Consider the following 23894-nt stretch of genomic DNA (forward strand, 5'->3'; position numbering starts at 1 on the left):
AACATTTTTATGTATAAATAATCGCAGTTAACATGCTCTGAGAATTTTAACACAAAAATGTTTGGAGCGAAATATTATTTTTTTAGAAGTCTTCATACAAAAATGAATTATATTCCAAAAACTATAGAAGATAGAAGGTTGATGTCTTCGACAAAAATTTATATTTTAACAAGATCCAAAACTTTGTTGAACACAATAGGTCGTATGAATAAAAAAAAGTATTTACTTATTCTGCCCGTTTCCAAGTAAAGTAAACTTTCCTAGTATTTACTTGAATCCGTATGAATAAAAGTTTACTTTACTAATTTGATTTTCGAATTCAAACATAGTTTTTACTTTGTCAAACATCTATCAACATTTCGTTTCAAAATGTTTTTTTTTGACAAAGCGTGAATTCGCGATGAAAAAGGAAAAGTGTCGACGTCTGGTGGCGACTTTCAATTAGGGACCATAGTTTGGGTCCCTATCTCGTTAGTGTAATACCTATCATATTAGAAGACACGAAGCCAGTTTTCAAATTTGAATGAAAATGTTCACATCATGTTATTTAATCACTTAAAACACTTTTTTCCGACTTTTATTTAACCCTTTGTCTCTACATTTCCAACATTATTACTGAAACTTTTCACTATAATATAAAGTTGTCTTCAAAAACAATATTCGTACAAGATTTTTTCACTACCAGCAAACAAAAGTGTTTTTCATTTAAACAGAATGCCAAATTGGTAAGGAAAGGTTATTTGTCATTTATAATTGAAATTTTAAAAACGTGTTCATTCCGCCTGAAAATCAATCAATTTTTTTACGCTCCCCTAAACTAGTAAACGAAGCTCAATGCCATAAATGCGGATCGTTAACTTGTTTAACTTCAAGCGCAAAATATCAGCATTAAACATAAATCGGATATGACATCAAAACGAATAATAGTGTTTTCAGATCCAAAGTATGCTCATAAACATACTTGATAATAACGAAGTAAATACTTGGTGAATTTTGTTTTTATTCATACGGCCTATTATATCGCTATCTTGACTTTAAACAAAATTAGGATAAGTTGTATTGTTGCAAAGAAAACATGAAAAATTTGTTTTTTTTCCCCCAAAATATATATTTTATTAAGGCACATGTGGCGTTAGCCTGACGGGGCCGGGAGTCCAATATTTTGACAATTTTTGTCTTACAACTATGTTAGTAATATGTAACCGATTACTCGCGGTTGGCTCGAGGTTAGTATTACAAGTGTTCTCATAATTGGTATGTTGCAGTCTTCGATGCTCTGTACGTGTGCCCGACACGGGATACTTCCTATTGGGATGCAGCTGACCATTAATCAGCAACGCCCCCCTAGTCTGTACTCCATATCTAGCTTGGTGCGTCTTTCTCGACTCGAGGAATCCAGGACAGAATGGTCACTAGCCGGCGCAATCATCAGCTCGTGTAGAGTTGCCAAGAGCGGTACAACATTTGAATTTGTTGTTCGGAAAACTTTTTCCCTGTAAAAGTGCCCATCTTCCGATGTATGGACGACTTGTTGGAAACTTCAAGGGCTATTCATATATATATTTTTGGGAATTTAAAAAAAATACATTTTGGAGAAAAATGAATTTTAATTTTTAAAACAACCTTTTTTGTCAGCGTAATTTATTTCAAATTTTTTTTTGTAAAAATTCAAACAATTTCCTTGATTTCATCCTTTGACATGAATTTTGTAGGTATCCTAGTTTTTAAGTTATAAATTTTTGTAAAAAATTAAGAAAAAAAATTGGCTTTTTCCAAAAAGTAGTCAAATTATTTTTCGAATATTTAAAATATGCAAAGTTGCTTAAGTGACACATTCTTTTACACCCACAACTTTTCACTGCTATGTGAAATGGTGCTGCCAACGGCCAGTCGAGTAAGCATGAAATTCATCCTTTATTAAAGAAAAAGTGTAAAATGTACCGACTTTTCTCTAGTTGGCTTCCTTTGTTAAACTTTGTTAAGTTGGCTTCCTCTGTTCCTAAGTTACAACTGAATGGAACATAAAAAACAGCAAATATTTTTTCTAGTGTGAAATATCATCTTTATAACGAGCATAAACTAGAAATTGTGTGATCGATGTTACACGAGATATTGATCGCTAAAGTCAGTATATTGTCAATATATGGCAATACTTAAACATATCTTGTGTTGTACTTATCGCATCGAGTCATATGGGTCACACTATACGGCTATTTAAAGACGACAATCTGTGCTACAAGTGTCGTTTTGACAGTGTTGTGATTGTCCTTTTCAGCCTCAAGTTATAGCGCGTCAAAGATGGAGTCCACCAAGCAAGAAATTGGTCATATTTTACGTTTTTACTACTTGCGAGGTAAAACTGCAACGAAGGCGGCCGAAAAAAATCGTGTAGTTTATGGACCCGATACTGTAACGATTCGCACAGCACAGCGTTGGTTTGATCGATTTCGTTCTGGTGTAGTGGCTGTCGAAGATACACTCCGTACTGGTAGGCCTATCGTCATTGAAACCGATAAAATCGTTGAAATCATCCAAGTAGACCTGCATGTGAGCACTCACTCGATTGGCCAGGAACTGGGTATAGACCATAGAACCATTTGGAACCATTTGCGGGAAATTGGATTCCAAAATAAGCTGGATGTATGGGTGCCACACGAGTTGACGCAAAAAAATATTTTAGACCGTATCAACGCCTGCGATGCTCTACTGTGAGCAGCTTGACCGTTTGAAGCAGGCGATTGACCAGCCAGCGGTCAGAAATGATCAATAGGAATGATGTTGTTTCCCCCCAGTACAACGCTCAGCCTCACACATCTGTGATGACCCGCCAGAAGCGGGAGCTCGGATGGGATGTGCTATTGCACCCACCGTATAGTCCGGACCTGGCTCCAAGTGATTATCATCTCTCCCGGTCCATGCAAAACGCTCTTGGTGATAGTAAGTTGGTCTCAAAAGAGGCTTGCGAAAACTGGTTGTCTGAGTTTTTTGCAAATAAGGGGGGGGGGGGTTTATAAGAGGGGGATAATGAAATTGCCTCCTAAATGGCAACAAGTTTGCGAACAAAACGGCGCATATTTGACTTAAATTGGATAATTTTAAGTATGTTAAATAGAGCGTCAAATTTCGGTCAGAAATACGACATTTCTTTTTCCCCAACCCTATATAATCAAGTCCAACCAGGATATATATTTTTTCAAAACTCCATCAAAATGGGTATCTAATAAAAAGGCTTCACTAGACGATTTCAGGTTAGTCTGATCAATGCCCTAAATCAATGAAGGAAGGTGTGTGATAACTTCAAACTGATACTTGCCTCCTATTTTTTTAGCTTTAGGTACATTATTTTAATTGTTATTATGTGTAATCACAATTATTAGCTTATTTTATAACTTTTCCCACTGATCGTGGACCACGTTCTCGCGTGAAGCTCGTCACATCGCATTACATTGGTTTCATAACGGAAACCGGATAGTTTGATAACCTTTCATTATCATCCATTTACTCGTTGAGTGAATTTTCGACAACGCGAATCAATCCATACCACCCCTACTCATCCATAGCACACAAACATAATTTCTGTACATACCCGCAGCTAAAAGCTTCTACTCCGAAATGTCATCAGCGTTTACCACTTTTGCATGGCCAGTGACACGCCAGTGACCGACCTTCTCTCATTACGAACGCGGATAACGCGGCGCGCCACACGCCAACCAAACACACACACACACACCTATTACTCATCATCGTCATCGGCTGGAGTTGAAGTCGATGCCGCTGGCTGCGGAATCACGCAATTCATCTCAGCCACCGGTACATGTATGTATGTACTTGTTTTTGTGCCTGTGGCTTGGTCAGCAGCATCAATGTCGTCTTCGTCGTCTGATCTGTGGGAGGCAAAACCTAGCAATTTCCATTCAAGTCATTTCCAGAGCTGCTGCTTGGTGGACGACGGTCACACATACACATAACACATCACATCGCTGACCGGCGGAATTTCATTTTATTACACCTCTTCGCATAACTTCTCAGCTTCAATTCCACCCAGCTGCTGCCGGTTTATAACTACTCTTGTTTTTTTATGATCAAAACACAAGAGGAATGGTAGCGATGATAATCGGACGGAGAAGCGCTTCATGTGCCCCCGCGTTTGCAGCTCCGACTCGGATGTTGCGGCGGTTGATTAGTATTAGCATGGAACTCAATATCCGTTGGAATGAAATTGCATGGAATGTGAATGACTCTGCGGTTGCGATGTGCATATAGACGCAGATCCTATCCGTGCGTTCGGAAGCATCACTCGAACAGAGCTATTATTACGCTAGAAGTGCATGGCGGTTATTCCTTTTTTTTGTGCCACATTTCGTCAAACACGTAAAAGTTCCACCCGATGGTAGTGAAATGAGAGAAATGGTGAGCGGCAGAAAAAAAAACTTTTGTATGCAGCAACCGAGCATATAATTAAACACCAAAACGGCACCCAAAAAAAGAGAAAAAAAATAACAATACCCATCAACCCAAGGACCGAAATACCACCGCGAAGTCATCAAACGGGATCTTCGCTGGTTGCTGCTGATGAATATTTCAGCGCAAAAGCGAATGCGGCGAAGTTTGAGAGTGTGTGATGAGATGGGAGGAAGAGCATCAGGTGGGTGGGTGGATGGTCGGCTGCACTCTTGTTTCCTCTTTCTCCAAATGGCTAACGGAACCAATGCGAATTTTCGATTATGAAAGAAAGTTGCTTAAGCTTCAGAGTTTGTTCAACCCGGGCCCCGGTGGGACCGGGACCACATCGCAACATACAGCGAGATAGATTACAGATGTGAGAAAGTCGTAAACGTTATTTTTTTTTCCTACAGCTTTTGGAAGTTTGCCCACGCCGAAATGGCAGCGGCGACAGATCTTGTAGTGGAAATCATTCAGTTGATGGGTTTTTATTGGCCGGGTTGTTTTGGGGTTTGCTTCATTGTGTTTGGCTGTGCTGTTTTTGGAAGTTCTAGGGGTGCGATACAACGAGGGACTAATTGTGAAAGTGTTCATCCATTTTACTATATTGTAATTGCTGAATTATTTTGGTTAGTGACTAATTTCTTATTTCTTCTCTCTTACAGGTAAGTTCTGTCAACAAGCAAGTGTAGCAGGTGCCTTAATCCCTTACCAATAGATTGTACCGGCGTTGTGAGTACCAGCAATTAGATTTATATTTTGAATATTCTTTTATATCCGGCACTACTCGTTCTGGGAGATTCGGGTTCAATGGTTTTTTTTTCAAACAATATGAATCTTCTTACGTGACTGATACATACGTAGTTTTGAGCTTGTCACTCAAAATACTACATGGAGAAAGTGTAATTTGTTTGGAACTTTAGTGTTGTTCTTGTTGTGCTTTCTTGAATAATGTTACATGCTCTGTGCGTTAAATACACTCAGAACAAGTAATTACCAATATTGTGGAACGGTGAGAATTTTATGTGACATATAAAAAAATCACAAACACATATTTTTCGTTTTTGAAATATTGTATTTTTACCTTTTTATGATTTAAACTAAATTTTAATTCACAACTTTTGTATACTTTTAGGCGAAACCTTTAACAAATATTTTTTTGTGTTCAAATAATTTTTTAATAAGCTGCGCATATCTGCAATTCAGGATGGTATTCATTCCCGTTGTATGATATATCTTTTTTACATAAAACATACGATAACGATAATACATACAATCATGGATTTTTATTGTTTCTGAGTTATCATTTATCAAATTTGACATTTTTTAGATTCAATTTGATATATCGATTATCTGAATCGGTCCAGTAGTTCAAAAGGTATTATTTTAAAAAAAAGTCATTTTTGGAAAAAGGGGAAAATTGATTTTTCAGACCATCATCGGTTAACTTTGAAAAATGATGACTCAAAAAAAATTACATCTCTAATTTTTGCATATGGAATGTAAAAAAATCTAGACTTTCAAGCAAAATATTAAAAAAAAATGACGCCCTCTAGTCCGATGCTCTAAACAAAAAAAAACAAATACAAACAATAATTACGAAAACATAATTAAATTTTTTTACAAGTTCAGTATTTTTTTAATGACTAACTAATTAGCTTGTTGATCATTCGAATTGGTCCAGTAGTTTGAATGTTATGATTTTTTGAAAAAAATGGGAAAATTTGAAAAAATGGGAAAATTTACCTAAAATAAACAATTTTTAATAGAAAAATTAAAAAAATACGGGCCTAATATTTTGCGATTTTGCGATTTTCACTAAAATCTGAAAACCATTATATCGGATTAGCATGGAATGGCTGTATTAGGGTGGCAGCGAAAATGGTCATGTAAAATTTCAAAAACCGAGGAGCTAAAAAATCAAAACTTTGAGTGCTTTGAGGCACCCCTAAATCATGTCCAATTGAGCTGAAATCTCGCCTAGGTCATTTTTGGACCAATAAACAAAATGTACATGGTCGATTTTTAAAATTCGATAATTTTGTTTTCCGTACGTTCATTGCCTCTCATTGCCTTGCCCAAAAGGTCGATTTTCGGCCAAAATTGTTTTTTTCGAGATGACACCAGATCTCGACGTTTCATGCGTTTTTACGTCATTTGGCATCGAAAAAAAATTTCGATTTTCCAAATTTCCTTTACTCCCCCTTGGAAGATTTTCAAGGATGAAAAAATCTATACTTTGAGCGCTTCAAGGCACCCCTAAATAATGTCCGATTGAGCTGAAATTTTGCACAGATCATTTTTTGAGCCAATAAACAAAATGTACATGGTCGGTTCTTCAAATTCGATAAATTTTTTTTCCATACCTTCATTACCTCTTAGGCTAAGTCCCAAAAGGTCGAAATAATTTTTTCGAGATGACACCAGATCTCGACTTTTCATGCATTTTTAAGTCATTTGGCATCGAAAATAAAAAATGCGATTTTCCAAATTTCCTTCACTCCCCCCTTGGAAGATTTTCGAGGATCAAAAAATCAAAACTTTGAGCACTTTAAGGCACCCATAAATCATGTCCGATTGAGCTGAAATTTTGTACAGGTCATTTTTTTGGACCAATAAACAAAATGTACATGGTCGGTTTTCGAAATTCGATGATGAAATTTTTTCCATACATCCATTGCCACCCTAGGCTGTATACTCACATACTCAACTATTTAAATGCACGTTTTAACATATACATTCCGAAAGGAATAATTAGGCAAAACATGTGGAATTTCTTAAAACTTTTTTTTTCTTCTCAATATTTGCATTTAAAAAATCACTATAATCTATATTGCGCATTATTTGCTATTTTTTTTTCGGTGTGCTCAAATGAATATTATTTCGCATAATTTGATTTTTATATTTTATATTTATTTTGTATACCTCGACAGTCTTTTGAGTGACAAGCTCAAGAAATTTCAGCCTTTCATTTGTATTGGCTCCAATTCATTTGTTTGAATGAATTTGTTGAAGCACCATCTCAGAATGCAGTGAAACGTTGTGGAAGTGAAGACATTCATCATTGACTTTGCATATTCGAAATCTCAAAAAGATTTGGACTATTTTTTGAAGAGAGGAAAAGTATTTTTTCTCAAAGTTTCACACAAAAATTTTTAACGCAAAACTATAAGACCCTAAAAAACTTTATCAAATTAAATCAAAATTAAATTTCATCAAAAATCAAAATTAAATTTCATCAAAAATCAAAATGCAGGAAAGAAATAAAGGTTTGTTTATTGAAAAAAAATCATTTAAAAATATCAAGAAGTTTCAAAACAAATTTTAAACTGACAATATTTTTTTTAAGAAACATGAAAAAGTTATTGGAAAAGCTCTGTTCATGCAGAAATGACTTTCTTCCTATGTACGGACGACTTGTTGCTTATTGTATGTCCTATTCACACATTATTTTCAAAATATTTTTTTTTAGAAAATGGAATTTGAATTTATTTATTTTTTAAATTGTTTGATATTTTAAAACTAAAATTTAAACAATTTCTTATATTTTTTTCACTGACCTAAATTTTTTAGGTCTTATAGTTTTTGAGTTAGGATTTATTAAAATTATGAGTTTTTTTCTAACTTTTTAAGAAAAAAAAAAAAATCTGATTCGGAAACTATGAGACATAAAAAATTTTAGTCAAAAAATGAATTGTGGGAAATTGTTTAAATAAATTTTATCATACAGACACATAAAACTAAATTTAAAAAGAATTACACTGATAAAAGTATTGTGGAAGTTTTAGAATCATTTTTCTCAAAACTTTTTTTGAAGTTTTTCAAGGATTCTAAAAACAGGAAAAAGTTGTTGTCAAAAAAAAAACTTTTCCTGTAGATATACCCATCTTACGATGTATGTATGGATGACTTGTTTTTAGATTAATTTTTCTTTTCGTTTTATATATATATATATATATATATATATATATATATATATATATTTGAAAAAATGTTTGAGCTATTTCTTTCTTTGACATAAACTCTGTTTTTTTGAAAGAAAAAGTTGTGACACAAAAACTATGAGACATAAAAAATTTTATTCAATAAATTTAAAAAGAATTACACGGAAAAAATAATATTGTGAAAGATGAGATTCATTTTTCTCGAAAACGTTTTTTTAAGTTTTTCAACGATTCTGCATACATAAAAAAGTTGTCCTGTTGCTCCTGTAGAAGTACCCATATTACGATGTTTGTATGAATGACTTCTTGGTTATTGTACGGGTTATTTATATATATTTTTTTAATTCAATAACCGTTTTTTAGAAAAATAAATTTAACTTAAAAAATTTTTGTGTTACCGTTGTTGAAGAAACGCGTAGAAGAGCGTATCTTCGTTCATTTTTGAATTTATCTAAATGTTAATTCAAAACATCTCGAAGACACACGCTTTTGGGAAGTTTATTGTCATGAACTTTATGATTTGAAAGCACCGCTTGATTGCTACATCGATCATGCAAATATTTGAGATTTTAGAAATTCACTAAAAATTTATCTTTGGGTTTTTTTTCCTCAAATTTCTCCATCCTGGTAACACGATCGAAATTACGGCTGTGACTTCATGCGTTCACGCCCTTTCACGAATGATTTTCAGATTATTCCAAACCGCAAACCGAACTTTTTTATTTTATTCGAAAAAAATTGTTTTATGTTTTATATTTTTTCACAAAACCTCATTAGCTTCCTACGACTGCTTGTTAGACATTCCGCCAAACAACCGAGTTTCCGAGCTAATTTGACGAAAGTATCATGCCCAAATGCTTACTTTAGTTTAACAAACATCTCCTGAGTCAAAAAAATGGAATACACTTAGTTTCCTAAGACTACTGCAATTGCAACATTTAATTCAAATCAGACCTCTCGAAGTCGATCGATCCACCATTAGGCGTGGAAACGCTTTAAAGGTTTTCAGCTTTTAATTTTCCAATTGTTTGTTAAGAAATCATTTGGTCACGAGGTGCTCGGTATACTTAGTTCTAGCTAATCTAGTTAATTGACCGAGTGGTAAGATAAGCAAAATAAATGTTTTTTTCTTATGTCAGGTTAAGTATTCGTATTCCAGTAAATGTTTTTGATGAATAAAGACGAATAACGAATGAGTTAAGTTGATGAACATTTATTGGAATTAAGAACCTACCAATTCGTCAGGATCTACCGCACGTATGCGACTCGTATGCTAACTTGCACTGTGTGATTTCGGCGTTAGCTTCGGTGTTGGTTGGAGCGAGACTAGAATGAAAATTGGATATGAACTTTCCTTTATTTTCAAGCCTGAAGCAAATATGGAGCCGAAGTGAATATTTTTCCTCTACTCTGTTTCTGCGCGTCAGTGCATGCACATGACTGAGCTTGCTTTGTGCTTATTTTGAGAATTCATTCTGAAACAAAAAATTGTCGTGTTCGTTCCGCACGGTCACTAGTGGTTTGTCGCAGTGAAAACAGAATTTGTTGCGCAGGTTTTTTTAGCGGATCCAATCTGTTGTCAGTATTGCAACCTCAAAATTGTGCCTCACAACTACGTTAGGTGTTCGTTTTGGTTGGCACAGTTTGAGGAGCACAGATTGGACCAACCAGAACGTGGAATTTTCGTTTAGATGGTGCTTAAATTTTTTGGAACTATTCAATAGTTTTTTCAAAAATAAATTTATATATAATTTTATTTATTGTAATTATCGCGTAGAGCATTATTACTTTACATACTCAATTTTTAGATTTTCATTTCAAAGCTTTGGTTGAGAGTCATCGTTTGCTAATAGATTTATATCGGAAAACAATCTTTTTGAATGACCTTTTTCGAGTCGAGTTTTTCGAATAAAATTTGAAGCCTCTCTAATTCTATAGAAGAAGGGGATGAACAAGTTTCATCTTCAAAAAATGAAAACGATGAATGAAAAGCATTACTCGATCAAGAATGTTCAATGTTAAACCGCTCAAAACCGTTAGGATTCATTCATAAACCAGTATTTTCGATATCACATAAAAATGGATTGGACAAAAATTAGATCCATTTGGCAACTCAAAGTGAAAACAAAATTATTTATCAAACAGAAACAGAACCGAAATCGGGGTTCGAACTACTACATATGAGTCATTTAGACAACAATTAATTCATTTTGAACAAGCATTGACCAAAAAACGATTAGAATATACAATCAGGGACGGAACCGTACCGGAACCGTTGAACGCTCTTCTAACGAGCAACTACCCCAAGTTTGTTTTCCAAGTTATTAATACTAATTGTTGACGCCTTGAAGATTTTCACAACAAACTTGCATTTAAAATTGCATTAAGAAATTAATGAGCATTGCGACGCATTTAAAACTTTTTAGTTTAATGTTTCGGCGTCGACACTGTTTCATACTGATCGCTATCAGTTGTGGAAAATCTACTGCAAATGCATTTTTCTATTTTACAGGTGAACATTCGTTTCAAAACAAGATAGCATGGCCGAAACTGCAGGTCGAAAATAGCAAACTAGCAATCAGAAAGTTTGCTGAGTCCCCAAAAATAGCAATTGAATTCTTCAGAGCATTTTGATCTTATTCTTGTTACTATGCATGTTGGTGAGTTTCCTGCCAAAAGCAAAGGAAAGCCTTCGAGGAGTCGATCAAACGCATGCATAAATGTGTCGCAGTCGATAGGGATGATTATATTTTTAATTTAGTGGAAATTATGACTCATGTTCTCAGTGGTAAATTTTTGTTGTCCAGACATAAAATTTCATCGTTCCAACAGACCATCGAGCGTTCACTGCTTCCACATTTCTCTTCAATGCAGCAAATTGAGCGACCGTAACCAGATCAAAGAAACCCTTTTGCAGATCATGCAACCGTAATCGCTGGGACTGACGACTGGTTCTGCACACTTGTGAGGAAGGTAGATAGCGCTGTGAACAGCCTACGCCACGTTCGTGTGTAGATGAGAAGAGGAAAATCAGGTTCTCTTGTGCGACCCGTTACAGAAAGCCGAATCAACTTTTTTGACCTTGACGAAGATCCGTCAGATTGTCTCGCTCCAGTCTGCGGTGAGTTCTGGGAAATATGAAAATATGAAATGGACGGAGATTATTGGGTGGCAGTTCAACCGAACAGACCGAAATAGAAACATAATAGTATAATTAGTTAATGGGAATTTCGCAGAATGCCAACCTACAGGGTCTTTCAGATTAAACGCTCATGCAACAAATTCTAATAACTTCTACAAAAGTGATCCGATTTGTATCTGTAAAAAACGAAAAGAAAGCTCATTTTAGGACATTTTCGATGTGACCACCCTTTTTTCGGTGAACAAAATTCTTCATGCACAACTCTAACATTATTACTTCGATGCTGTTGAAAATTCGAGTTATTTCTTCTTTAAGTGGCTCCAAAATTTGTGGCTTATTAACATAGCAACGGTCCTTCACGTACCGTTATCATCCCGAAGTGGGGAATGCAGTGTTACCATCGACGGAGCGAAAAATTTGTATAAGGAGCTATTCGTTTTTTTTTTGTGTGAGCATTTAATCTGAAAGACCCTGTATAATGTGAACTACAAGCATTATTGCGTGCAACAATCGCCGAAATTTGTTAGTATGTGAATGAATTATGTCCAAAAAATAGAACGGAACCGATTACGATAAATAGTTCCACCCATTAATTAAGCGTTTACGATTGACGGGAGATTTTTTTATCGGGTGACAGGGGAAAAAGACGGATACCCATTGGAGAACACAATACCAAAACCTACCCACCCCTTCACACCATCACCGGCATATTTCAGCAATGTGTTTTTACCACAAATACCCCGACAATTTGTAGTTTCGGTCGTTCTTCGCATTCTCCGTTCTCACGTGCCAGATGGAGGTTTTCGAATAAAATCACCGCGTTTTTTTTCTCTGCTCGCCTCTTCCATAAGCGACTTTTCTTGTGGTGCAAAAAAATCTCATGCGCTGCGATCACGTAGCGCATTCATCATCATCGAATTGGCTGTGTTGAAATACCTGTTTCGTTGTTCGCTCCAAGCAGAAGTGGAGCAGTTTTCACAATGGTCGCCTTTAGTGAACAAATTACCCGTTTGTTTATCCGGTAAATTTATTTGAAAAAAAAAAACGAAAGATAGGCAATACTTATGTTATATGACTCGAATGTGTGAAATATATGAATCACAACCAGGAAATTTTACGAATACTTGCCTTGACGCATTCGAGATTGCTGAGCTCCATCCTCCCCTCCCTAGCATTCGGCCGTAAACAACTGCTGCAGGATACTCCACCACTGGCTCTCGAGTCATTTTCAATAACACATTCCATCGCTGTGATTTATCGTCTGCAGCAGCAGCAACGTTCAACGAAACAGAACCATTCACGCTCAATCCTCTCCACACAGGCCTTGTCAAGTTTGGCTAAGTGTGTAATCAATAAATTAACGCCAACATCACCGGGTATCCTTCGTACGACCGACTGCCGCTATCACACATGTGTTTGTTCCTAGGGATTGCTGGATGCGTTCTTCTTGCCAATTTTATGAGAAATTCTTGTTTGATTGAATTTCGGGGTCATAGTCTATCAATCAAAGGTGATGGTGCGTTTCTTTGGATACGATAGCAAAACATGCTATCAATTTTTCGTATTGATTCATCCTTTCGAAAATAAGATTGAAAATGTTCCTTGTTCACCCAGACCTGCTTGGGAAACCACTTGCAAGGTTCTGGTCCGAAACACAAATGATACCACTGTTTAGAAACCCATGAGAGATTTCTGTTTAGTAATAAACTTCAAATGCTACGTGCTAAAATGTGATAAAAATCTGAAATTTATCCCAAATGACACATGTTATGCTACTTTTGCTACATTGTTGAACCATTGACGAATATATTACCCTTAATACGTTGAGCCCCGCGCCGTTGTGGACATTGAACTTTTCGTTAGAAAAGCGTCACTGAGGCTGGTAGTTATGAAATAAGCCCTCCAGAGAAAGATTACGTGTTATATCAACCATCACAATATCTTCTAAGCCTTATAACAAAAAACCTAGCTTCGGGAATCAATGCATTTTACCAGCAGACAACAGATTAACTGTTGAACAAACAACTTCACATTTGAACAGCATGATTGAATAAATGATGCAGTTAAACCTTGTGAAACAAATCAGTCGAAAGAAAACAGAAGAAAATTTCTATTTATTTTCATTTTTGCTAGTAATGCTGTATATGCTCATATAGGGCAGATATAAAGCTAAGCAAGAAAGAGTTATAAAGCCTTTAAAATGCTACAGTAACTGCTTATAATAAGGATTACTGGTACATATGACGAATTTCATGCCAACTCGACTGGCCGTTGGCAGCACCATTTCAGATAGCAGTGAAACGTTGTGGGTGTACATACATGGGTCATTTAACACGTTAAGCCAAGCGTCGGTCCCTAAGGGCCGACGTTGAGCTTTTTGGTATGAGAATGCTGACTGCCTGGGACTGACAGTTACAAAATAATTAAATAAAAACATATATGGTTTGTTTTTGGATATTTACAAAATGAAACTACTTTCTAGTCGAATTGCTGACTATTTTCTATTTATACAATAACTATCTTTGGGAAGTGGGACCGACACTGATATTGTGCAAATGCTCTTGATGCGCGCTGAATGAAGAGCGCAGCTAGAAAAAATCGGGGCTTAACGTGTTACGCACCTTTGCATACTTGAAATATTCGAAAAATAATTAGAACACTTTTTGGAAAAAGCCAATTTTTTTTTCAATTTTTTACAAGAATTTATAACATAAAAACTATGATACCTACAAAGTTCATGTCAAAGGATGAGATTATTTGAATTTTCACAAAAAAATACCTAAAATTTTTTGGAAAAAACTTTCGCTGACAAAAAAGCTATTTAAAATTTTTTTCTCAAGTACGTATTTTTTTAAAATTCCCAAAAATATATATATATATATATATATATATCAATAGCCTATACAATTTCCAACAAATCGTCCATACATCGTAAGATGGAAATAGTTTGTCGAACAACAACTTTTTCAAGTTTTTTTTGAAAAATATTCAACTAATCCTATTTTTTTTAAAGTCAAGATAGCGATATAGTGTAATCGACAAAGTTTTAGATCTTATTAAAATCTGAACTTTTGTCGAAGACGTCAACATTCTATCTGTTATAGTTTTTGGAATATAAGTCATTCTTGTATGAAGACTCCTGAAAACAATAATGTTTTGCTCGTAACATTTTTGTGTGTAAATTCTCACGTTTGACATGTTCTTGGCATGTTTCTAAATAGAGAAAAGTTAGCAGATCGTGCAAATTGCGATAATTTCTACATAAAAAAGTAACGATTAACATGAAAAAGTTGATGTTCGAAAAGCTTTTTCCATGTAAATGTGCCCATCGCCCGATGTATGAAAAACTAGTTGGAAATTTTAAGGCTTATTTATATCTTTTTTTTCAGAATTTTAAAAGCATATTTTTTCGAGAAAAATGAATTTTAATTTTCAAATTTTTTTTACAATGAAATTTTTTCCAAAAATTTGTTTGATAATTTTTAATGAAAACCTAAGTAATTTCCTACATTTCATTCTCTGACCAACTTTTTGTAGATCTTATAGTTTTTAAATTAAGATTTTTCGAAATAAAGTTTAAAAATTCAAAATTTAAAAAGAAACCTACAAAAAAATCTATCAGACCTACAAAATTTTAGTCAAAGAATAGAATGTAGGAAACTATTTTGGTTTTCATTCAAAATTACCAAAGAATTTTTTGGAAAAATTTCATTGATCAATGGAAAAACAATCATTGACAAAAAAATATTTTGAAAATCAAAATTCATTTTTCTCAGAAACATAAGCTTTTAAAATAAAATAAAAACAAAGAGAAATATTCGCGACATAGCTATCTTTTTGAACTTTTTCGTAGTCCTACGTCAACAATGGTGTGGTGTGGGCGACTAATGCACTAATTTCGATCACAAAATCATATTCGATGTACGGACCCAGGTGGGTGCTTGTTATCTAATATTATTCAAAATTGATCGCTTCCGATTCGATAAAAATTTGGATTCATAATATGAATATATACTTCCCAGATATACTATACTGGATCTCAGATTTGAGAGATATTAGATTGTAGGTACTACATTCTGAATTCCAGATAATATAGTCGATTCAGCTTTGATAATACATTGGGTTGGGGATTAAGTTCGTAGTGTAGATTTTATTTAAACATTAACAATAATTTTTATATTCGCCGCAGTTCATTTTTTTCCTCCAATTCTCGACTGGTTTTGCTACCATTCTCCTTAAAAAGTGAATTGAGACGTTCTCCATTGAATTCAGAAGTGGCGAGACATCGACGTTAAAATTACAATGTTTACACGTCGCAAATGTCCCGGAATACTTCGGCAACTCTTTGACCTCGATAAAAAGCAAAGAAAAGCAGGTGTAAAAAAAAATAAAATAACTCAAAAATAAAATTAACATAGTTTTGCAGATTTTATCGAATGAATACTTACCTTTTGCCATATAGCAAACCAATCGTTGTAAAATAAATGAAATATAAAAACGCTATGAACTTATTCCCCAGCCCAATACCACAGCTTATCTTTCTCTACACGTTTTCGAAATATCGAAAATAGAAGTCTCCCAAGAATAACTTCCGTCGGCAACGTATCTATCATAATAAAAAATATACTTTTTTAAACAAGTCTAATCGTAAAATATGAAGCATTATCTCAACCCACTAGATAAACACAATCCCACGATTTGATTGGCTGCTAATTTTGTGCTTTTTTTATTTGTACCGACCAAAAGGAGTGACTGCGAAAACAATCGTAGCTATCCACCGTACATATCAATCTGTCCAAAGGATATAAGAAAAATAAAAAACCAAACCACCTTATATTGGCCTCACTCTACTCAACCACAGTCTCGCACCAATTAGCGTGAAGACAACCGTCTTTCCTAACGCTTTTTCGGATCTTTTCCAACAGAGATAAGTTTTCATAGGAGAACCATTCTCGTGTTTTCGAATTTTGTTCGGTTGAGGCACCGCATCGATTTTCATGCCGTTTGGTGGAGGGTGCTTTCATATTTTTGCACCACACGTACATATTTTTTTAGTGTTTTCATGCGTTACCAAAGGTAGATTTGAGGTGGTTAAGAAATGTGAAATAATGGTGCTGGTGGAATATAATCGTGTGATTTATCATTCCTCACTCATCCAGGTAGCGACCGTACGATTCAATGAAAAGATAGTACGTATCGCGTCGGTTTTCATACCGTTAGGTTAAGAGTGATTGTGTAAGACTGAATCACACGCGAGCATTTTAGATTTTATGCGTTGTCAATGTTTGTGGTATTACAAATGTTGAATCACCTGTGGCTACAGTGCGTGCATGATGTATTACGTACGTTGGTAATAAGGAGAGGAATTTCGACATATGGCCAGCTTGTGCATTGATCTCGCGAGAACAAGAATGAGTCATATATAAACCATCTTCTGCCGCTTCTATAAAACCACAGCCCTTTTCGGAACTCGGAAAATTGATACTTTTCGAAGCAATACCCGAAATAATGAGAAGCCAATTGATTTTTTTTACCGGGAAATAGTTCGTGTGAGTTTAGGAGTGTTTTGGGCTCTTGGTGACTTTTTCCGACCGTTCATTCAATTTTCGGGAATTCGTGTATTATTTCCGGGTTGAAAATGGCGTCAAAATGCAGCGCATTTTACGACAGATATGAGGAAGGTATTTTCTAGTGATGAGAGCTGCGTTCATCGGTTGAAAACTGAATATAAAAAAAAATTCCGCTGTGGTTGATATCGCCTCGCAACACTCAACCGATTCGCGGTTGCTGTTGTCTCTTCAACACACAACTGTTTCGGTTTGGATTGATTGTTGCCTTTCTGCGAGAGGTGCCGCATAATAGAATTGGTGTATCATTTCATTGGGTCCGATTTTATTGCGAGCGTTGGAGATGTAATTTCGTTAAAAAAATATTGACTAATTCATTTTCGGGTAGATTACCTCACGTACAAGTCAAGTGGTCATTTGAAAAAATCGAACATATGAAAATGATACATAATATTTAAAAAACTATTGTCTCCTTGGTGTGTTCTCCTCATGAATACTTTTCGCCGCAGCTTAAAAATATATCAAAGATTTGACAGATTGTGAGTTTTGTTGGACTAAAATGCTTCATCAACACAAAAACAACCCACACAGCAGTTGAGGATTGTCAAACAATTTTTTTTCCAATAGCCTACGAGTTATTGAACCTTATTTGAGACAGACGCGGACATGCTACATGCTACCAATAACAATCGATCGATTTGAATCGTACACTGCTCAAACATCGACCAAGTAAACCAATTGGTCATATAACATAAGATCATGTTTCATTGTGACAACGCTTCTTCACATACGACAATTCGATTTATCGATTTTGGAACAAATGCAGATTCGTTCTACGTGTACATCTGGAAAATATTTCCTAAATGTTTTTGTTAACATGAAGACAAATTTTGGCATCGAATTCATATGTTGTTATGATGTAACGCTTTTGATACTTTTGTCATTGAGCAGAGGATAGGTATGGCCTCAATTATATTCTGCCTAAAGTTGATGAAAAACATATCCCCTCGCAGACTAACCATAGGCCTCGACCCAAACCCAAAAGGCTTTACACCGAGGATCACTTCTACACCATCAATTGCACGTCAAGCACCCTTTTTGTGGCAGTTGTGCGCGAAAGAGTAAACGACGATCCGTCCAGAATCATCCGATGGTGGGGAACCGTAGGAATGAACCATTTTGAAAAAAAAGAACCGTGATGCAAAAAGCGAAAGTCATATCGCCGCACACTTTCGGTGCGCAACGAATCGCGACGCGTTGATGGAGGCTATGCCGAACTGACGGCGGCGACGAAAAGTGATGGCCACTCATGATGACTGTCATATGTGCGAATCCTGCCTGCAGCAGCAGGCAGCGATGCGAAGTGGTGGGTTTCATTTTTGGGCTCTGCGATAATTTCGACATCATTCGATGCGGTGGTTATTTGCGTTGCGCCTGTGTGATGGTATACAACAGGGGAACACATCATTTCATTTTCGGGTTTGGGTTATGGTGTGAGATAGCAGCAGTTTGCGCCAACAGAAATACGTCATTTGATACGACTGACGTCGTTATTAATAGACGGGTGGTGTATGATAATCAGCCATGCCAGCCAGCAATTGGAATTTCATCGTTTTATGTATTGCATTTACACAGCATTGGTACGGTTTCATTCAATTATGTGACATCAAATGAACGACGATTTTAAATCAAGCGTAATTGTGAAGATTAAAATGATGGAATTCACAGCAGTTGAAATATGGTATTAAGCGTATTCTGGTGGATCCGTTCCGAGTATCATACAAGTGCAAATTTTTCTAGCGAAACCATTTTTAATAAGTATTTATTTTCTATCGTGGCTTATACAGGTAATGCATAATGCATATTCCGGCCAGATTTCCCCCAAGTCTGCATATTTCATGCATTTATAATTGAGGCTGGAAATTAATGGCACCGGTTCTACATAGCTCAAATTAAAAAAAAAACATCATTAAGATTGGATAAAACACTTTACCAATGTTTATTGAAGTATCAATACTTGTATTCGATAGTAAATTACAATTTTGACATTGATGGGAAAGAACGTGGAAACCCAAATATTTTTTTTTTAATTCGTTTATTTTTACAGGCTCAGTTACTTAAGTTTAAAGGAGCCGAATTCTTAAATATAATTTTAAAACTATATATATAAACAATTTTCTTACATCTATGGTTAGTAAGGTGGAAAACCGATTACTCACGGTGTACTCGAGTTTAGGAGGGTGACATATTTTTAGGAGAAGGATGGGATATAAGGAAATTGTAACAATGTTGATGAACACTCAATTTATAAATCTATTCGTATATCTATAGTTTATTTACATTTCAACTTATTCTACTATTTATAGCAAGGGGACGAATTACCCGCAAAGGAAGGAAAGGAGGGTATAAGGATGTAGGGACAATCACACACGAAGATCTATAGCTTTAAGGAAAACATATATATGGGACATGTAATCAAGGTCTAACCGAGCCAACACATCTCTCACCGGCACATTGGGCTGTCTTCCTCGGGCCCGAAGGGAGTTTTTTAAATTCGATCTGGCGACCAGATACACCTCGCACGACCAAACAATGTGCTCGATGTCGTGATAACCTTGGCCACAAACGCAGAGATTGCTGCTGGCAAGATTGAAACGGAAGAGTAGTGCATCTAACGAACAGTGATTGGACATGAGTCGGGAGAAGGTGCGAATAAAGTCCCGACTCGAGTCTAGACTTTTGAACCACGGTTTGAGGCTAACCTTAGGGATAATCGAGTGAAACCACCGGCCTAATTCATCTTCATTCCACTTGCGTTGCCAGGTGGCGATGGTATTTTTGCGGACTAAAGAATAAAATTCATTGAAGGCGATTTGACGCTGATAAATATCGCCTTCAATTGCACCTACCTTTGCTAATGAGTCAGCCCTCTCATTACCCGGAATGGAGCAATGCGAAGGGACCCAGATAAAGGTAATGACATAACAGCGTCTGGATAAAGCACTCAAAATTTCTCGTATTCTCTCAAGGAAGTACGGTGAGTGCTTTTCCGGCCTCACTGAACGGATAGCTTCGACAGAGCTAAGACTATCCGTTACAATGTAATAGTGTTCAACAGGTCGTGAGGCGACGCTGTCCAGCGCCCAATGAATTGCTGCCAATTCAGCAATATACACTGAGCAAGGATTCTGAAGACTGTGTGAGGTGCTAAAAAATTCGTTGAACACTCCAAATCCTGTGGACTCGTTTATAGTGGACCCATCAGTAAAGTACATATTATCGCAATTGATACCCCCATACTTTTCATCGAAGATCGTTGGAGCGATCCTCGATCGTTGGTAATCTGAATATCCATGGATATCTTGCTTCATGGACAGATCAAAATGCACAGAGGAATTGATGTAGTCAAGGAAACAAACACGGTTGGGAATATACGAAGAAGGATCAACCTGCATGGAGATGAATTCATGATATGAACTCATGAATCCGGAGTGAAAATTTAGCTCGATCAGCTGCTCAAAATTTCCGATCACTAATGGGTTCATAACCTTACACCGGATGAAGAACCGAAGAGATAATAAATTGAAGCGATCTTTTAGTGGGAGTACGCCTGCCAAAACCTCGAGACTCATGGTATGCGTTGAGGGCATACATCCCAACGCGATACGGAGACAAAGATACTGAATTCGCTCGAGTTTAATGAGGTGTGTTTTGGCAGCTGATTGAAAACAGAAACTGCCATACTCCATCACTGAGAGAATAGTTGTTCGATACAACATTATAAGATCTTCTGGGTGGGCTCCCCACCAGGTGCCGGTAATTGTACGGAGAAAGTTTATTCTTTGTTGGCATTTTTTACTCAGAAACCTAATATGGGCCCCCCAAGTACATTTGGAGTCGAACCAGACCCCAAGATACTTGAATGACATAGCATGAGTGATCGGTTTACCCAAAAGTTGAAGCTTTGGTTTTGCTGGTCTATGCTTCCTAGAAAAAACCACCATCTCTGTTTTCTCCGTGGAGAATTCGATCCCTAGCCCAATGGCCCAGGTTGAAAAATTGTTCAAAGTATCTTGTAAGGGTCCTTGCAGGTCGGATTCGTTTGGTCCTACGACAGACACCACTCCATCATCTGCAAGTTGTCTTAGGCTGCAATTTTGTGTAAGGCAATTGTCGATGTCGCTTACATAGAAGTTGTACAAAAGGGGGCTTAAACATGAGCCCTGGGGGAGGCCCATGTAAGAGACCCGACTTACTGCCGAATCTCCGTGAGAAAAGTTCAAATGTTTCTCACAAAGCAAGTTATATAACATATTATTCAATAGAGGCGGCAGACCCCGAGAGTGTAATTTGTCCGACAAAACCTCTATTGAAACAGAATCGAAGGCCCCCTTTATGTCCAAGAATACTGAAGCCATTTGTTTTTTTTCGGCGTAAGCCATTTGAATTTCTGAAGAAAGCAACGCAAGACAATCATTCGTCCCCTTGCCCCTGCGGAACCCATATTGTGTATCTGAGAGTAGGCCATTCGTTTCAACCCATCGATCAAGGCGAAACAAGATCATTTTCTCCAACAATTTCCGTATACAAGACAGCATTGCTATTGGGCGGTACGAATTGAAGTCGGACGCGGGTTTTCCGGGTTTTTGAATAGCTATAACTCGTACTTGTCTCCAATCATCTGGAACAATATTATTCTCCAGAAACCGATTGAATAAATTCAACAAGCGATGTTTCGCCACATCAGGGAGGTTTTTCAGCAAGTTGAACTTAATTCTATCCGATCCCGGAGCAGAATTGTTACATGAAAGGAGAGCAAGAGAGAATTCTACCATCGAAAACTCAGAATCAAGATCGCACCTATCTTGTGGTATATCTCGAACAATTTTCTGCACGGGAGCGGAATCGGGACAAACCTTCCGTGCAAAATTAAAAATCCATCGATGTGAATATTCTTCGCTTTCATTCGTTGAAGAGCGATTTCTCATGTTTCGAGCCACTTTCCATAATTTTTTCATTGACGTTTCTCGTGACAAACCTCCCACGAAATTTCGCCAATAAGCACGTTTTTTCCCTTTGATCAAGTTTTTAAATTGATTTTCAAGGTCCAAATACGTCTGAAAATTTTCAGGGGTTCCACGTTTCCGAAAAGCTTTAAATGCATTCGATTTTTCTACATAAAGCTTGGAACATTGGCTATCCCACCATAGATTGGGAGGCCTTCGGGAAATGATGGAACCTGGGATGGGTTTCGTTTGAGCGCGAACCGCGCTGTCATAGATCAAACGAGAAAGGAAGTTATACTCCTCCAATGGAGGTAAACCATCTCTGGAATTGATGGCTAGAGCAATCGCGTCCGCATATTTTTTCCAGTCAATGTGTCTTGTGAGGTCATATGCCATGTTTATAGATTCAGAAGAATTCAACCCAATGGTGATGGAAATTTTGATTGGCAAGTGATCACTACCGTTGGGGTTCTGGATTACATTCCACTTGCAATCTAACGATAGTGAATTCGAGCAAAGCGAGAGGTCAAGAGCACTTGGGTTAGCAGGAGGTTTAGGTACACGTGTTGTTTCCCCAGTGTTCAAAACGGTCATATTGAAGCTGTTACAAAGGTCATATATCAACAATGAACGATTGTCGTCGTACTGTTCCCCCCAGGCAGTTCCGTGAGAGTTGAAGTCTCCCAAGATCAATCGTGGCTCAGGAAGGAGTGAGCACATGTCATCAAGTTGCTTGCGGCTAACCGCAGCTCTCGGAGGCCAATACAAGCTGACAATACAGAGGTCTTTGTCTCTGATGTTTGCATGACAAGCAACAGCTTCGATCCCTCCAATAGGTGGAAGGTCAATTCTAAAAAATGAGTGGCACTTATTGATCCCCAAAAGCACCCCTCCGTATCTATCATCACGGTCCAAGCGTATAATATTAAAATCGTGGAAAGAGATATCATCTCGCGAAGAAAGCCAAGTTTCGGACAGAGCAAAAACATCACAATTGAAGTTATGAATTAAAATTTTGAATGTATCCAATTTAGGGGTAAGACTACGACAATTCCACTGTAAAACAGTGATATCTCCGACCTCTCTATTTGAATTAGACATCAAGAGAGATAATCATTGCAAGGAGGGGCCATGTATGCATCAATTGTTGCAAAATTGTCTTCAATACTGGAAGCATTGAGATGACAAGGGTTCTGATGGAGTCAGAAACATTAAAACACTTGAAGATTTGGTCCAAAAGGTCAGACAACTTTATAAATCCCGATTGGGAAGTTGAACTGGACGGAATAACAGGGACAGTTGGGGTTTTTGATGTCCCCTCGAGTGCTGGGCCATTCGAAGGTGAATTATTCCCACGGAAACCAGGAGGAACCTGATTTTGCTTGTCCGCTGCACTCGATTTTTTAGGCATGCTAACAGGGGGTATCACCGGAGGGGCTTGTCCTTGAACTTTGGGAATGTTCACATTTTTGCGCCGGGGATTCCCTTGGAAAATGAACGGTGTGCCCCCGTTAGCTGTGTCCGCTTCTATTTCGTCAACGGGCAACGTGGCGAAGACATTTCGTGTGTTGATTGGTTGTTGTTGTTGGGCCAGTGGAGAAGCGCCCTTTAAAATATCCGCAAAAGTGCGTTTCGAGCGTTCCTTCAAAGAGCGCTTCTGTTTCTCCCAGCGACTCTTGTAAGTTTCACAAACTGAGAGCTCGTGTGGGGATCCCCCGCAATATGGACATTTATGCTCAGTCGCACTGCAGGATTTCCCCTCATGTTGCTCTCCGCAAGTGGTACAGCGCTC

The 23894-nt window shown here is 37.0% G+C and overlaps 1 protein-coding gene across 12 annotated transcripts in view; it reads left to right on the top strand.

Annotated features, from left to right (window-relative positions):
* The window catches only part of LOC129769500 (protein alan shepard), a 264807-nt gene that overhangs the window by 32669 nt on the left and 208244 nt on the right, over positions 1–23894 (top strand). For 11 of the 12 annotated variants that reach the window (XM_055771807.1, XM_055771808.1, XM_055771810.1 and 8 more), the window contains exons 1-2: positions 4867–5023; positions 5162–5175. The exons of the other annotated variant lie outside the window; for it this stretch is intronic. In XM_055771807.1, coding sequence (XP_055627782.1) covers positions 4882–5023; positions 5162–5175 — 156 coding nt within the window. In that variant the 5' untranslated portion in view covers positions 4867–4881. Of the gene's footprint in view, positions 1–4866; positions 5024–5161; positions 5176–23894 lie in introns of those variants that run through there. 12 annotated transcript variants of the gene reach the window in all.

This window comes from Toxorhynchites rutilus, chromosome 2 (assembly GCF_029784135.1).
Source record: "Toxorhynchites rutilus septentrionalis strain SRP chromosome 2, ASM2978413v1, whole genome shotgun sequence".
Lineage (NCBI taxonomy): Eukaryota > Metazoa > Arthropoda > Insecta > Diptera > Culicidae > Toxorhynchites > Toxorhynchites rutilus.